This window comes from Xenopus tropicalis, chromosome 5 (genome assembly GCF_000004195.4).
Source record: "Xenopus tropicalis strain Nigerian chromosome 5, UCB_Xtro_10.0, whole genome shotgun sequence".
In the NCBI taxonomy this organism is placed as follows: domain Eukaryota; kingdom Metazoa; phylum Chordata; class Amphibia; order Anura; family Pipidae; genus Xenopus; species Xenopus tropicalis.
The window spans coordinates 111,049,051-111,061,906 of NC_030681.2; the positions used below are offsets into that span (position 1 = coordinate 111,049,051).

The window sequence follows — 12,856 nt, forward strand, 5'->3', positions numbered from 1 at the left end:
TAGTGCCCCAGATACCCTGCGTGGCCATTACAAACTCTTTGAAAATATTTCCATACCAGTAATAATTTGCAGGTAACATGTTGTTTATCTGGCAGTGCTACTCTAACCATACCCATACACTAAATGTATGTATAGTTATATAAAAAATAAAAACCACTCCAGATATATTGTAATCCAGGCAAATAAATGTATACACTCTATGAAGTCTGTGCCATTGCTAGTATGCACAGGGCACATCTAAAAATTCCATAGCCGCAGTCCCATGCACTGTAAACACAGGGCACATCAGCTGGGGCTGGCAGTCGCAGTTTGACAACAACCAACAGGTCAGGCTTATTATTAGCTATTATTAATGTGCTCTGTGTACTTTAATACTCTTTAGCATGTAGACAGCTCCCTGACATGTCGGCACACATTGTAGGTCTGTCTTTTGTAATGCACGTTGGCACCTGTACATTGTCCCTTGGTGTACCCTGTGTAGTTCATATAGAGAACAGCTGGCCCTGTGTGCAACAAACAGTAGTCAGTTGCCAGACTGATTATTATAAGTAAACATTTACATAATATTCTGGGATATGAAATGAGCTGTACAGCTGCTATCATAATTGAATGAGAGTGATAAACAAACGAATCTATTAGCTAAATAGCAACATTACTTCCAAAGGTGAATCGGGGGTAGAGTTCTTGTTTGTGATGCTACTCAGCTTCTGTAAAATACGTGTTAGCAAAAGCCTCTTTCTAAGTTGCCCCAATGACACCCACCAGCATGTAAAATCTACATATCAGCTTGATGATAGAGTACTTTGCCAGATGTCCTGCCCCAGCCCCTGAGCTGCCCTGTGTAAGGGAGAAGCTCATACATGAGTTGTGTGTGCCTGCAAGGGATTGCTCCTGCTCCTGCTTTCACTGTATTCTGACAGCAAACACACTGAAAGATGCTTCAAGGGAGGGGACAGAGAAGAGGCGGGCTAGGGTCCCTTGGCTTCTTTCCACCCCTATGGAGTAGGAGAAGGGGAATGGGACTGCACGCCGCACACTGCAGACGTGGAGCAGCTCCCCCCTTACAAACCCTGATTCCATCAGCTGGCAGCATATATGGCCAGTTACAAACTATACAGGAGACTAACCAAAAACAGAAGCGCTGCCAAAGGATTTGTTTCTGTACGTGTTCCCAATGTAGAACCAAAGGGCATCATGTAAGAAATGTTTTGCCTGCAAGGTGCTCATGGACTAATGTTCAAGCGATGGAAGAAAAGAAAATGATACTTTGCATCCTTTGTAGATCAGGGAATGAGAGTTGTGGGATCAATGACTACTATTGCTGATATGTTTTTCTATTCCATGGATTTGTTTCATGGGAGTCTATGAACCAAGAACATGTCGAGTGAGATATATATTCAGAATCGGACTATGGATTACTATTACAGCAGCAACAACTATTCCTGGCCAGAAGATCCAGTTTTCTTGTTCCCTGTCCCAGTGCTGACTGGGATAACTGTCACATGCATTCTTCTTTTCATCATAGGGATATCTGGAAATGTGATGACAATGTTAGTGGTGTCCAAGTATAAGGATATGAGGACTACAACCAATCTCTATTTATCCAGTATGGCATTTTCTGACCTTCTCATTTTCCTCTGTATGCCTCTTGATCTCTACAGACTCTGGCAGTACAGACCATGGAATTTTGGGAGCTCCCTTTGCAAACTCTTTCAGTTTGTCAGTGAGTGCTGCACATACTCCACTATACTGAACATCACAGCTCTCAGTGTGGAACGTTATTTTGCTATCTGTTTTCCCTTGAAAGCCAAGGTAGTGATAACCAAAGGTAGAGTAAAGCTGGTAATCTCCGTCCTCTGGGCAGTGTCATTTGTAAGTGCGGGGCCAATATTTGTCTTGGTGGGAGTTGAACATGAGAATGGAACAAACCCTTTGGACACAAACGAGTGCAAAGCAACAGAATATGCCATAAAGTCAGGTCTCCTAACTATAATGGTCTGGACATCTAGTATCTTCTTCTTCTTGCCTGTCTTCTGCCTCACCGTCCTCTACACTCTCATAGGCAGAAAGCTGTGGAGAAGAAAGAGAGAGACCATAGGTCCACACACCTCTATAAGGGACAAGCATAACAAACAGACTGTGAAAATGTTAGGTATGGATCTCTTTTGCATTCTGTATACTGTATTTTGTGTTTGCATAGAACATACGTTCTCAGTCCAGGGTATGTCTTCACTCAGTGCATCTCATTTCACAAACATTCAGGAATGTCTGCATTTGCTGTTACCTGCACTCAAGGTCTGCACATTTACACTATACACAAATAGGCAATTTGGGCAACATGTTTTATTCCTTCATCCCTTCCCTCAGTTATCTGACTTTTAGAAATCCCTGTTTTTCTCTGCCTAAATATGGGCAGTGCCTAAAAAGGCATTATTTATAACTGTATATATTACTAGGAAACATGCATTCTCCTGTCCTTAAATCACCTTTCAATGCAAGGGATTTATTGGAGACAATAATAAGCTGAGAAAAAATTTTTACCCCAAGATTTCATATTAGTGCAATAACAGCAGAGGCAAACAGGTGGGAACCAGAGAACCCAGGGGAAATATATTTTTCTGCACAATAAACTGGCACATCTATACTAATGCCAATCCAAAGCCTGAATCTTCTACAGTGGCTAGAAGGGGTGCAAAGTTCCTAAAGATGCATTGGCACTTACATAAACTGTTATTCTGAGTAGACTGGGCTTAAATATTGCTTGAAAGCATATCAAGCTGAAAATGATTTAAAGAATGTTTAGATATTTCTTGTTAATAAAAAAAGTATCTTTCTTTCCTGCTGGAGTATGCAGCACGATTATGTGTAATTACTTGTGCACCACTCAACAGTTACAGTAAAGGACAAAAAAATGCTAACCATTCTAGCTGCTGGGGACTGCATTTCCCAGCATCCTCTAACAACCAAAAAACTTATAAGAGATTCTGGGAATTTAGTTTACAGCAAGAGTAAAAACTAGGTAGTTATCTGAAAATCAATGCAGTTTTTGGTCCCAGTTACAGCAAACCTGTAGTTACCTAGTAAAAAAAAAGTCCAGAAGAAAATGGGAAAATTAGAGGTTAAAAAAGACTCAAGAAAGTAATTGTCTAATAAAAAGTATTTTGCCGAAGGGTTGCCATAGGAACCAATAATTGTCCTCGGTCCCTTTATACAGGCTTTTATCCCCTTAACGCACCATGGATTTCCACTGAACGTCAATAAGCGCTGCCCCTGCAGTGAGAATTTCAGAGACATCATGACAATATGAATTCTGTCCAAAAGAAAAGTAGAGCTGCTGCGGTATCTGCCATGCATTGCCAATAAGTCATTATGTTCTATATAGGGTGACCTTTCAAAGTGCGCAGGCTTCCGCAGGTATTTATTTGTGGGAGAATATACAGTAGTATGGAAGCAATCAGAATCTGTGCACTCCAGTAAATATATGAGTGAACCTCATGAATCAAAGGCATATTCATTCAGTACATCAGTGAAATTGCCCATTAAATTACACATATACTTTATTATTCTTCACCCACACGCTGTGACCACTTCTTCTTTAGTCAGTCTTCAGCTCGCTGAATAAAGGACAATATAGTTCTGCAGCAGCTGTAATGGCATATTTGTTTCAGATTAGTTACTGGTTTTTGTGAGTTTTGCCGACCAGAGCTGCCCTGATAAGAAGCCCTAATCTGTTAAGGTTCTACTTTCAGGTTCATGCGTGCATTGGTCCCCTAAACAGACAGCTTCACTGCTAGGAGAGTGAAATGATCATGTCAAGATAAATGATGTTCCAAAAGTAAATGTATGATGCGTTTGCCTGTCATAAGTAGTGGAATGGTAAAAACATAAATGCAGAAAAACCTGTCATATTACCCATTTAGAGTAATTTCCTCAGTAAGTAGGTGTGGATAATGGCGCACTTACATGTAAATAGATTTCCTTGATAGAATAAGGGGACATGTCTGCTGGGGCTTATTGATTAATGTTCGTGGGGTATGTTAGAGGGGCATCATATTCAGTAGAGTAATGCCAACCCATTTTCTTTCCTCAAACAGCACACTGGATTATTAATTTACTACTCAGGTACTGATATTGCTGCTATATTGTGCAGTAACACAGAGTGCCCTGTGGGGCATTTGTTTACATTATCTGATTTGCTATAGATCAATCCAAGCTAACATCTGAATGGTCACTGAATAGCAGTAAATCTACATCTGTGATGTTTTATAAGCAAAGATCTCCTATAATCAATTACATAAAGTTATCCTTTGCTTTCAATGCTGAGACACATCTCTCTGTTAGAGATAGAGGTTGAAATAAGCTTCACTACAGCAGTTAATGTGGGGAACTAGTGAGAGGGAAAGGAGGACGTCAGAGATCAGACATACTAAAATACCAGTTGCAGGCTATATAGGAACATCAATGCATATACTACGTGGCAATATTAAGGCTTTAGTTGTCCTTATTATAAAGGTATTTACTAAAAAAGTTTAATTTACAAAGGCAGGGGCAGCATGCAAAGTACAAAAGGAGGCACAAAGAGCCCTGTTATTTGCACTTTGCTGGTTGCCCTATGCAATAGTGATCTGTGGGTTGATAAAAGAGCCAACCAACTACTCAGTGAGCCATCATTATTTATAAACCTGCATTGAACCTGCCCTTTTCTGATGTAACCAGAGGGGGCGGGGCAGGCAGGCTTGTATAAATAAGCTGACAGCAGGTAGCTGGTCGCAGAACTGGGACAATGCTAATATTGCGTTCATACTGCTACCAGCTCACAACCTGCTGATATGTGTTTGGCTGGCCCAGTCCTGTAGGTTACCCCTGGGTCCCACAGATTTCGGGCCAGCCTGCACATCATTACTATGTAACATGCCCTAAGGCCTTCCTCTCAATACAGCACTGCATGTTTTGGACTGTTCCTAACTACTCAGCCTCAATTATGACACAAGCGTAAAGTGCACTTTTTAGATTATATTCATCATGCAAAAAGTGGGGGAAATTACTGCCGCCATTAATGCCACTAGTGTCCAATTTGCTAGCTGCAACTCAGTTGTGTCCTTGGAGGTAAACTCCGGAATTTCAGCCAGATTTAATGCATGCACAATATGCATTTAAACTAATGCCTCTCAGTTGCACTTGTGGTTGTAAATGAGCAAGAAAAATAGGGGAATACATGTCAGCACCTTGCTCTCATATTGACTATGTACATGTATCCAAAATTAAAATAACTCAAACTTTCATAAAAAGCTACAGTAAAACTTGACCCCCCATAAGTTGTATATAGCATAGTGATTAATTAAATTTATAAGGAAAAACCATATCTATGCAAAAGGTATTCATATGGACATTGTAATGTGAGTTGTCATACTTATAATATAGGGCAGAAACTAGAGGGAAACTTTAGGGAAATATTACTTTAACTTTCCCTAAATATCATGTTAGAATAGAGAGTATAGCAAATGTGAATCTCATTCATTTAGTATAATTCATTTCACTGCTATCTTACCCTGATACACAATTTTTGATTCATTATCAAGTTTAAATGGCTTTGCCCATTTATTAGGCTCTGGCAGCAGAAAAGTATAAAAATGGTTTAAAAGAAAACACAATTCCTTATATTCAGTTATACGAGGTTTAGATCATATTCTTTTTCCAAGAATGAGAAGCAAACCTTAAAGCTAAAATGGAACCACAAGCATTTTGGAACCCATGAACATTCTATATTACTATGTTTGAAGGCTGGGTCTAATACAGTCTTGTAAGTTCTCTTCTGGAAAAATATGTACAAACGTCTTTTAGTTTTAATAAGCTCTCTGGGACGTGCAGTGGTTGACCTTTCTTATTAGTTTACATTAAGCTTGGTGGCATGTCAAACCAGAGTGACCTTTCTGTATGTTGAAAGTCATGAGCATTTTCACAATGGATTTCAAAATGTAGAGTAAAAAAAATTATAGAAATTAGAAGTAAAACTGAAATGGTTGTTAGTGTTCAGCATACATCAAAGATAAATCTGTAAAAGCAATGCAGCAATTTACTCTTTAACCTTTAACCCAAAAAATACATTTCATGTTTGTAATAGTAACAAGCTGTAAACAACTATATAAATATATCTTGTGTGTATACAGAATATAACTGATCACACACTGACCATAAGCCAATTAAAACAGGATTTTCAGTCCACCATAATAATGTGTTGTAGTCACTAAAATAATGTGGTCATCTGCAACACGTAAGTAGGGATCCCTACATAAACAACGAGATACTTCGTTATAGTAACACTGAAATGGGTACAGCAATCATTTTAAAATATAATACCTTTTATTTATCAAGCAATAGCATATTGTGGAGTAATTCAAAAGGGGTTCAGATATTCATGGACTTTTGAACAAAATATTAAAACTGGAGGTGTTGTTAAAAATGACCTTGTATGCTGACCAGTTTATAGATGGAGTATTGCAAAATAGCCTCTGCTACATTGTGTTTCCCCATATTGACTTGTAGCCTCTCTATGGAGTATAATTGTCTACTGCATTCATGGGTGAATGGTGAAGGTTGGATGATTTGGTGAACGGTGACAGCCTGGTCATAAGGATTTCAAAGATTCAAGACAAGAAGCATAGGTTGTGATTGCAAATGATCAGCTGTTATAAGAAGAAGTAACAGAGAGTCTAGTTTTAATAAGGTTTCATATCAGGTTAGTGGAACACATTAAATCAATAAAAGTACAGAGAGGAAAGACAGGTCTGGAGATGATCAGTATAAACTAAAATTACTTATTATTTTTAAAAGGATGGTGTATAGCAGTTACATTAGAGCAGCTTCAGGCTCCTTCCAGTGCTATCACAGGCAGTGGCAAAAATGTACTGTAGGCCAAAGGGAAAATCTATATAAGTTTAGAATCTAGCATAGAGCAGTGACATTAAGAGTAGTGGCATAAAGCTAGTGGCAAGTACTGAGAGAGGATGATAAAAGAGGTGTCCCTATGACATAGCTAGGATCATACTGTTGGCTGCTTTGATGAATGCATTATCTTCTCAAAGTGAAAAAGAAGCCAAGCTACAGGAAATCAATAATGTCTATTGTCGAGTTGAGAAAATAATACAGCCTAGTGAGTATGTGTATAATGCTGCTTTTATGCACAGTATATGTTTTTACAATATATAAATAATTGCTTGGACAGGAGAAAATAATGAGCTGGGCAAGGTTCTTTTGTAAGTTAGAGATTTACCAAGTAGTTCAAAGTAGCAAATTGTTAAGGGGAAAGATATTGAATGGAATGTGATGTTTTAGAGCTAAGAAGGTACATACCAATGACAGAAGGGCAAAAGCACACAGGTATCCTGCCATAGAGCCAAGAGTAGCAAGGATGCATTTGTGAGAGGTTTTTACTTTATACCTGATGGAATCTTCCTTGCATTTGAAGTAGTTTCTTACATTTTGGACATTAAAATAAAAAAAGAGATTAATTAAATGTGTGTTATGGTTATGGATGTATGATTATAGGTTGGATAAAGGATGTATGTATTAAAAAATGGTTATGGGGTTGAATAAAGGATGCATGTAATAGGCAAGCAGTGTCAAAAGTGGTGATTATGGGAAAAGTTAAAATGAATATGTTAAACCAAGGGAGTGACTATTAAATTACAAATGAGAACTGGTCCAATTATATTCAGGAAGATGGGGTGAAAAAGGTAGTGAGTAGAAAGCAGTAGGTACACTAAGATCTGCGGCCAATTACATATGGCATCTAAACTATGCAGAGTCATTGGAATCACCGTATGACTTAAAACGTAAATGAACAGCTCTGAATTTTAGTAGATTTTCTCTTACAGACTGAATGATGTTCTGCAAATTTGATCAAAATTGGTAATTGACTGACCCTATCTCTTGTGTATCTGTACTACATACGTACATATAACTGGCACAGGTTATTACTTGGGCAGTGAACAGAATGCCCACTTGTAGACAATAACAGATAAGTGCAGTCAGTTGTTTGTAATTTCTATATTCCAAAGTGCAACAGAAATGGAGTAGAAAGTGCTGAGTTAAACTTTTGGGACAGGAAAATTGAAGATGGAGATTTGTTGGTACAATGAAGGAGGGAGACATTCAAGGTCAAGCGGCTTTGGAAGAGATTTCACAGCAGCAAGTTTAAAGGACATGTCAACCCGAAAAACATTTTTTTGCCTTATAAACAAAAGCATAATTCTAAGCAACTTTCCTATGTTCAGTGATTACAAATTTTTGTATTTGCAAACGTCAGTCTCGGCCCACTATACAGGTCAGTCAGTTGGCTTGTGTTATGTTGTTTTATAAGCCAAAGCCACCAGGGCAAATAGAAAAGGACAAACACTGCTTTTAATAGCAATAATACACACAGATTTATAGGCCATTACATATTTATAATGAATGTATATTGCAAAGTTGCTTAGATTTTTTTTCTCTTTTATAAGACAAAAAATATTTTGTGCATTGACATGTCCTTTAAGGGTAAGGGCTGAAAGAGAGAACACATTTGTAAAATCATAGGGGGTAAATTTAAGTACAGAGCTAATAAGAAACGAAAAGTCTTTTTAACAGACAAATGCATTCATTAACATCCAATAATGATGAGGGAGCCAAGGTGGATACAAAATGTAAGGAAATAAGCTCAATAATGCTTTCATTTATGATGAGGAAGAGATGTTCCTGTAACAGTGATGGAATGCATGAGATAAGAAGATAGTTCTCTTTATTGTTAATAATGTTCAGATGTTAGAAACATGGTTTCTCTGCTGCACAGCTGCCCAGTGTAATATCCTTGGAATTAAGGTCCAGGAAAATCTCAAAAGTCTCTCAGGGCAAAATGAATGGTTGGGCAATTGTTCTCCTGTGATTCGATTATATGAAGCTGATTAAAGAGAGGCCATTATTGAAAGAAGGTAAAATGAATTTAATCTGAATGCTAATGTATGGAAACACAAGACATATAGATTATGTGTTTTCTTTGCTGCACCCTATCACTTGAGGTCAAATTAGCAAGTTCAGGTCACCAGTACAAATAAATGGATAAATGTTATTTGGCCATAGATATACAATAGATGACCAAGGTCCACAACCTTTTTTTACCTGTCAGTAAAATGAGTTGGGGAGCAACAAGAGCATAAAAAAAGTTCCTGGGAGCACCAAATATGGCCTATGATTGGCTATTTGGGAGCCCATTTGTGGACTGGCAGCCTATAGGAGATTCTGTTTGGCAGTACACCTGGTTTTTATGCAACAAAAGCTTGCCTCCAAGGCAGAAATTCTAAAATGAGCACCTGCTTGAGGCCCCTGGGAGCAACACCCAAGGGGTTGGTGAGCGAGGCCCTGGTTGGAGATAGTGTATAGTATGGAAAATGTTAGCTTTCGTGTTTCCCAGGCTGACCACCAATCCGCACCGCTCTGTGTGCGCACACTCTGGCTGTTGCCATAACTATTAATGCACGCACAGAGAGCAGCGTACGGAAGCAGATCCGCTTCTTTCAGCCAGGCAGAAAGGCACAGGGCTGAGAGAAGTGGATTAACACTTCGTCTGCCCTCACCCTAAGTCTTGCCAAAAAGAGCCAATATCCGGTCAATGTCTCCTGGAGAACGTGTGTTATATTTAGCCTTTCTTCAACACAAATGTCCCCTGCATTTGTCTGAGACGTGATTTCTCAGCCAATACTCTTGGCATTCCAACCACCTGATATCTTTAAATATTTGTTAACTTTGACAGAATAATCAATTATGGATTTTGTCTAATAAGTTCTTTCTTCTCTTTCAGCTGTGGTGGTGTTTGCTTTCATACTGTGCTGGTTGCCGTTCCATGTAGCACGCTACTTGTTTTCCAAGTCTTTTGAAGCTGGGTCCCTAGAAATAGCTCTTATCAGCCAGTACTGCAACCTGGTCTCCTTCGTGCTGTTCTACCTGAGTGCTGCCATCAATCCTATTCTCTACAACATCATGTCAAAAAAATATCGTGTAGCTGCTTGTAGACTATTCCGACTAAAGCAGGTTTCACGGAAAGCCACCTACACAACAAACGATGAAAGCTCTCCCGCCTGGACAGAGTCCAATATGAGCACGTGACAAGAAATAGCTGCTGAAGAACAAACAGCTGCCCAATATTTGCAGCCTGGCACAAAGCCATAATGTACCAGGACATGCTATAGACATTTTCCACTATGTTTCATTTACACAGACAATCAATACAAGTTTATCTCAGGATGTTATTCGAAAGTAGCAATGTGTGTGCGTGTCACATGTGTGGCGATTTGAGTTTGCACCAATGCATCCATCAGTTAATGAATATTTTGACTGTTTTCTGAGCTCAGGTCAGCCTTTTAATCCAAGGAAGTTTGAACTTATGTAAACAAAACAGAGTGAGCTGTCTGAAATATATATATATATATATGGATATGGGCTGCTGTAAGCCATCTCCTTATGTGATGCATTTGTTCAGCTTCATGCAGCTCCTATGGGCTTTTATCTTAATACCTGTCTTCTGTTACTTACTGCCAGACCATTGGATATCTAAGACTGGGCATAACAGAATGTTTTATGGCAGCTTGTGTGTAATGATGTAATTCAGGAAGCAGGATTTTGTCAACATTTATGTGAGGTCATCCCTGCCCCACCAACAGAAAGTCACCACTGCGATTTCTTCTTTGGACATGAACACCAGAGGTTTTTTTATTATCTGAATATTCATTAGACTGGGAGAAAAGCACTACCTGGAAATGTTACTGTAACAAAGTATCTGACTGTCATTTTGGCTTATATTGATTGAATTGTAAAATGTGCTGTATATTTGGAAGCTATATTCTGGTTGATGGCAATCCTGCCATGAAGACAAACAAGCACCTTGAGGCCTAGCATGGATGGATCAGGTATCACTTGATATGACTTATGGGCTGACTATGGAGGTTGTTCCATAACTCTAGAGTAATACAGCAGATGTTGTGATTTGACTTACCCTAATTTGCTCTGAGGCAGAACTCCTGGCTTGTACGGTACTGTGGGGATGGTGCTGACACATGTAAGTAGCCATGATTAGTATTCAGCTATCCAGTCCGGTGATGGAACATGTGTCTCTAGCTAACATTCATCTTATTTTGTAATAAGTACTGTAACAAGAATGCCTGAATAAGCTATGGCAGCAAGTCACCACTGGATCTGAAAAACACAACAAAATATCAGCAAAAAGGGATGGAGAGATGTATGTGTATTTATTGAAACTAAATAAAAAGCTTGTCATATCCCTAGTAGTAGTATTTCATTTAGGGACATATTTTTACCATATTTTCATCAAAGTGGATTGAAGGCTTAGGGTATTTTTCCAGCTATTTAAAATAATATGATAATATTATTATACAAATGGTATTTTAATAAAGGTATCCAATAAAAAATAAAGTTATTCAAGATAGCCAATCATCTGGGGCTTATTTATCAACACTGCCCAAATTTGCACATGAGTAGTAACACATAACTACGTTAGTGATTGCCTTTATTTTTCAGCCAGCTGAACAGGTAGGCTAGTGATCCCCAACCAGTGGCTCAGGGGTAGCATGTTGCTCCCCAACCCCTTGGATGTTGCTCTCAGTGCCCCCAAACCAGGTAGTTATTTTTTAATTTGTGTTTTAGTTGAATGAAAACAAGATTTACTTCCAAATAAAGCCCCCTGTAAGCTGATAGTGTGCATAGAGGCTACCTAATAGCCAATCTTAGCCCTTATTTGGCACCTCCATAAACTTTTATGATGCTTGTGTTGCTCTAAATCTTTTTACATTTGACTGTGGCTCACGAGTAAAAAAGTGTTGGGACCCCTGAGGTAGACCAATGAATGCAACAAGTTGATTGGTTTCCATGGGTTAGTGCCCACAGGCAAATTTGCCCATTGTTAATAAAGGACCCCCAGGAAGTTTCAAAACCCAGGTAAACACAGTACACTCTCACTTTTACCCCTTATTGCCATTGAGAGTAGTAAGAAGGAGCAAAGGGAGGAAAATTAGCTTTTCTTTAAAAAATATTAACAAGTTTGAATGAAAGCATATTTCCTAAATTCTTATTTTTAAATGAGGAAAACACATTCCAGATTGTATTTAAACACAGTGCACTCTCACGTTTTCCCCTTATTGCCATTGAGAGTAGTAAGAAGGAGCCAAGGGAGGAAAATCAGCTTTTCTTTAAAAAATATTAACCTAATTTCCTACATTCTTATTTTTAAATAAGGAAAACGCATTCCAGATTGTATTTAATTGACAATAAGTCCCCGTTAAGATATTGTTAGACTACAGCTCTCAGAACCAACCCTCTGCAGCCTTTAATGGGGGGCATTGGTTGCCCATGCCAGGAATGGAATCATAATAAGCTGTTTGCTAAATCACATGCAATAGAAGCTTTTCAAACACAAGAGCACATAACAAATGCAAGGAAGGGTTGCTACAGATCTAGAAATCCATATGTCGTAGTTATAGGTTACTGGAATGGAGCAAGCTTTGCGCCTGTTACCACTCTCCCCCAGGGCAGTTTAGTAATAAATGGGATTAGCATAAAACAGTAAGCCAGGCACCTAAATAAAGGATATTTGGTAACCCGCGAGGAGCAAATATCACTTGTGCCATAAAAGATCTATTGCTTATAAACATTCATGTGGTTGTATTGTATACTGCTTTAACAACAGTGCTCCTAATTTTTGTTTATAAAACAAAACAGCAGCCACTTAATTCTCTGTGCATGCAGAAAGAGAGAGATGCTGTATTAAAAGTGGGCTGGTAACAGGGCGATAATAATGCAATATATATATAGCAGG

At 38.6% G+C, this 12,856-nt stretch overlaps 1 protein-coding gene across 1 annotated transcript; it reads left to right on the top strand.

The window, feature by feature from the left end:
- The first annotated feature begins 1,357 nt into the window (after nucleotides 1-1,357).
- Nucleotides 1,358-11,022, top strand: ghsr (growth hormone secretagogue receptor). Its single transcript, XM_002931572.5, has 2 exons — nucleotides 1,358-2,152; nucleotides 9,830-11,022. Exons 1-2 carry the CDS (start codon nucleotides 1,378-1,380, stop codon nucleotides 10,132-10,134), a joined length of 1,080 nt encoding a protein of 359 aa, XP_002931618.1. The 5' UTR covers nucleotides 1,358-1,377; the 3' UTR covers nucleotides 10,135-11,022.
- The last annotated feature ends 1,834 nt before the right edge of the window (nucleotides 11,023-12,856 follow it).

What these genes read in the sequence shown, in the direction of transcription:
- ghsr (XM_002931572.5), top strand. Translation starts at nt 1,378, where the DNA reads ATGTCGAGTGAGATATATATTCAGAATCGGACTATGGATTACTATTAC. An exon ending in ACAGACTGTGAAAATGTTAG is followed by an intron (nt 2,153 to 9,829) that starts GTATGGATCTCT and finishes CTTCTCTTTCAG; the next exon opens with CTGTGGTGGTGTTTGCTTTC.